General features: G+C 40.0%; 1 protein-coding gene across 1 annotated transcript; it reads right to left on the bottom strand.

The window, feature by feature from the left end:
• Window positions 1-592: 592 nt before the first annotated feature.
• On the bottom strand, window positions 593-4287 carry LOC145403099 (pro-resilin-like). Its single transcript, XM_080274930.1, has 3 exons — window positions 4276-4287; window positions 3273-3347; window positions 593-859 (listed from the first exon to the last, which is right to left on the bottom strand). Exons 1-3 carry the CDS (start codon window positions 4285-4287, stop codon window positions 593-595), a joined length of 354 nt encoding a protein of 117 aa, XP_080131056.1.
• Window positions 4288-4630: the final 343 nt, after the last annotated feature.

Below are 4630 nucleotides of genomic sequence, written 5' to 3'. Positions count from 1 at the left end.
AAGACAGAAGGATGATGATGATATTCACAACCAAAAAACTAGGCTAGTCTGATGGTTAGAAGGCATCAGTCAGAGTGATCTTAAACTCAAAATTCCCAGTGACGATTGATGGCTAAGATATCATTCAGTGTTATCAGGGGCGTCGGTGGCTCGTACCAATTAATGTTCTGAACTATGGCACACTACAATCAGGACCCTACACGCGGAAGGAGGAATTAAGGGATGCGCAGCTACCCTTTAAATTGAAGGTTATTTTTACAGATATCTAGTGATTATTTTTTATTAAACAAAAATATCACAACATAATGCAAACAGGAAGTGAAAATGAAGAGAAAGAGAGAGGAGGGGGGGGGGGAATTTGCCAGTTAAGATCAGCACCAACTGAGTCTTTGAAAATGAGATATAACAAAATATCATTGAGATCTAACAATAAAGGTGATAAACAAGATGTGTTAAACTATGAGTATATGCTACGTTGGCGAGGACTGAGTAGTGACGTGTATTGAAACATCCAAGTCATCATTATCCCTGTGTGAATAAACGGGATGTCAACCACCGGGTATGTATTATGTTGGTAAGGACAGAGTGGCGTCTAGTCATCATAGCCCCTGGATTGGCCGTATTCATTTGATGCGCGGGAGTCATAACTAGCTTCACCCTCGTACTGGACATCGGCCACGTAGCCGGAGTCGCCCTCCACGTAGTAGGTCACCTTCTGCAGGCGACCGTCGGGCAGGTGGTTGTAGTACTCGCCCTCGGTGTGGTCGCCGTCACGGGACTCCCGGTGTCCGTAGTCATTGCCGTATTCGTCCTTCACTTCCCAACTGAATTCGTACTTGGCGTCTTCCTCTTCGTAGCTCTGTTTTGAAGATTTTAAAGAAATATGAAAGACTGTAGTAAATAATTATTTATTTTACCTTCTAAAGGAAAAGCAGATTTTATATAGATAGACAGATAGATAGACAGATATAGATAGATAGATAGATAGAAACCTAGATAAATCAATTTTTTAGTTTTGTAAAGTATATTTACTCCTCCTGCTAAATGCAAAATCCTGGGGTTCCTATTGTTATCCAAAATGCTCGTATTTCATTGCTGTAACAAGCCACTTGAAAGAAAAATTGATATCTCAGACAAGATTATGCACTCAGTGAGAGCAACATTCCTGACACACTCGGTCTAAAGGGCCTGTCCACGCGATCATTGGGCGCTTGTGGTTCTTCTGTACATTGATGAAAGAATGTTGAAAAATTATCACGTAGGACAGTGAAATGGAGGGGGACAGAGCGATATGGAGGCGATTTGTTTGTGGCCACCCCTTACGGGATTAAGGCGTCTGGCAATAAATAGATAGCTAGTTAGACAGAAAGATGAACTGAAGCACTTCCTCGTGTCTGATTATACGGTAAATGCGCGATTAGCCACCATTCCAACAGGTTGTTTGGATGGAAACTTTTGTCCTTCTGACCCTGCCCTATTTCCTTGACCTTTGACTGATTGCTCTAAAAATCAAACTGCCTCATCCTTACCACACCTTCGGCCTATCAGTCGTTTCCTTCATCATCATCATCATCGTCTAAACCTGTGTTGTCCCATGAGGAGCGTAGGAACTCGGGGCGAGGAAAATTGATCCTGACATTTAAGATGAGTGACCAGCCTCACTCATCCCTGAGTGGCATTAAGTGAGCAATAAACCCCGACGTTCAAAATGGATGAAATATGTTTCGGTTGATCATAACGTGTGACCTTAACATTTGACCTATATTTCTGAAAGCAAGCTGATTTCATCTTTGCCTAACCCTACACTATTCCACCAAGTCTGATTCAAATGGAGTAAGATCTATTATAGGACTGAATATTTGACCTTGCCATCTGACCTTTACCTTACACGTAATTCTCAGATTTTAAGGACTCTTCCGTTCCTGTCTCGCAGCTCTTCTGCCATGTTTGGTTGAAATCAGATCGAAGACATTTGAGTGTGACCTTCCTCTTCGTTTATGATCTATGGCATTCTGAGGTGGAGGAGGGGAGAGAGAGGGGGAGGCAGAGGATGAGATGGAGGGATGGAGTGGAGAGGTATATGAAAGAGGGAAGTGTGAGCTGGGAGCAGGGCAATGAAATGGCGGGGGACAGGGCGACATGGAGGCGATTTGTTTGTGGCCACCCCTTACGGAATTAAGGCGTCTGGCAATAGATAGATATATAGATATTCTTCGGCTACAGATTAATCACCTATTCTAGTGATGGTCCTCTGTCATTATGCCAGTTAGTGCAGTTTCATCCAAGTGGTATCCAAAATCTTGCTAACAGATTGATAGACAGACAGACAGACAAAAGGATAGATTGACAGGAAGACCGGACCAAACACACGACTTTCTCGTGAAGATGTATTTAATTTCATAGGCGCCGTTTCTCGAGCTTTGAATGACGTGCAACAGTGCAGTGAAATATGCTTTAATTTCAAGAATATAAAATAGATAATGCTGTTTTAGATTCAGTTTAAACAAATGCATAACTTGTATAAACATGGAGTGGGAGTTGGTGGTCAAGTGGCACATCCAGAACTGCTTTCAAGAGTGAGGAATAAGAAATCTACAGTTGCTTAGGACTTTGGATACCGTTAATTAACCGTTGATAATCATCCACATAATCCAACGTATCACAAAAACATTCTCATTAGTGCCATCACACCAACTCTTAATGATACAAAACCCTCATGTATTCAGTATGAACAATGGGCGTTATTGCCGTATCGGGAAACATGTAAAGGGCTGTGGCATAAAGAAGGACTGGTGGTGAACAATTTGAAGCTCATCTACTCTTACTTTCATTTAACAGAAAGTGAATGATTTACTTTGTTTCTTTCCAGTGTTAGTTTACTGTCGCTGTCTAGGGAGTCAGCTGCGGCTGTCAAGGCTTTCACAAATATTGAACTTATTGTTGAATAGATGAAGTTTATATTTTTATGTTTATATTTTTCTGTTTAACTTTCTGTTGATCACATGACTCTTGGAGGGAATGGTTTGTGGCCTTCTGACCTTTGGTTCCTCCTTCCTTGCATAAAAAATAAAGAACTTGCCAAAAGCCGTTTGACTCCATCTGAGTAAACTGTTGAAAGAAGAATGTCAGTACAGCTACGTTCCTGGCAAACATCATATAAAAAAAGGCAAAGATGCAGTGTGTGATCGTTTTGAAAGACCCTCAAGTTACTCGCTTTGCTCATTTAAGTGGAAGAAAGACTGTCAGCATCAGTGACTGTATTTTGTACTAACCGTGGGTCTCTCGTAGGAGTAGCTGGGTTGTTCTCCAGCAGCAGCCACGGCCACAATGCCCAGCAGAATCAGCACCTGAAAGAGACCAAAAGGTAGTTACAAACCCCATCATCGCCAACTTACTTCTCACAACAACTGCTGCTCATAGTATCTTTGCGATGATATTTTCTTTTCTTTGTAAGCCAACGTTGAGGAAAAGTTACATCATTACCAAAAAAAAAAAAGTAAAGTCAAGATAAATTCTAAGAAATGTCATCGGATCAAAAGTTTCCTGAGAGAGTATTTATCGGTGTCAGTTTTGCACAAAAATAGACCCCTATCTGTTCCAGCACCATCTGCGTTATACATCTGGACTTTCCTTCCTTCACCTCTTCTCTCGGTAGGCTTTCATGCAAAATTTTGAGGAGCTCATATTGGAGGGAAAATATTCGGAAAATACATTCAGTACCAAACAGTCATATTAAAATCCAGACTAAAAAAAGTTTCCAAAGTCAAATGACAAAGTCTGCCACAGTATATTCCCTATATGCTAAATCTAGTTGTTCAAATTATAAAGATGCAAAAAATATTGACGATACAAAAATGACAACTGGAAACATTAAATTAAATTCTAGTTTCAAGTATTTCAGATTGACTGAATTTTCACAAAGTATTCTAAAAACAATTCTTTCATGAGCTACAGCAAGCTTAAGGCTTGTCTCTCAGTTTATTATGCAAAGTATTTCACAGTGGACACATTTTGTACAAAGTAACTATTAAATCACTGGACTGTTGACCATACTGTTTTTTTTTTATTTTAAGTATGTACACGAACCGTTCAATGGAAAGATGTCTTCAAATACTTCCTTAGTAATATCAAGACAGAAATATATTCTTGCTAAAAAAAATTATGTAATTGGACTGTCAGTAATGCTATTTCTGTATTAAGTGGTTTAGACACAATAATTTGCAATGGATAGCCATCTTGATGGATTAAACATTGTTCATGATTATGTAAGCCCACCTTAGCATTCATTGTTGAGTGTGCGATGTCTCAGCTGTGAGTGTCTGTGGCCCTGCCTGGCCTCACATATATACCCAGTTCAACATGGGTGACGGAGAGCAGGTTACTGGATGATGCCACTAGGAGACAGAAAAACCTACATTTCAAACTCCATTCTCTCTACTGGTCCGCTCTACATACTTCCACTTATTTATTTTTTACGGTTATCTAGATCATTGCTCTGATTTCTGTCAACCTGGAATTTTAATGTAGTCTTAATGTCGTCGGTAAATTGTATACCTAATATAGGTTATACTGTAAATGTCAGATGATACTAGATGATTTCTTTCTTCTTCTAGCAGCATGCTCCAGCCAT

This window comes from Coenobita brevimanus, chromosome 60, assembly GCF_032717465.1.
Source record: "Coenobita brevimanus isolate Jiangsu-jjx chromosome 60, ASM3271746v2, whole genome shotgun sequence".
In the NCBI taxonomy this organism is placed as follows: domain Eukaryota; kingdom Metazoa; phylum Arthropoda; class Malacostraca; order Decapoda; family Coenobitidae; genus Coenobita; species Coenobita brevimanus.
This window is presented reverse-complemented; position numbering and strand designations above follow the sequence as displayed.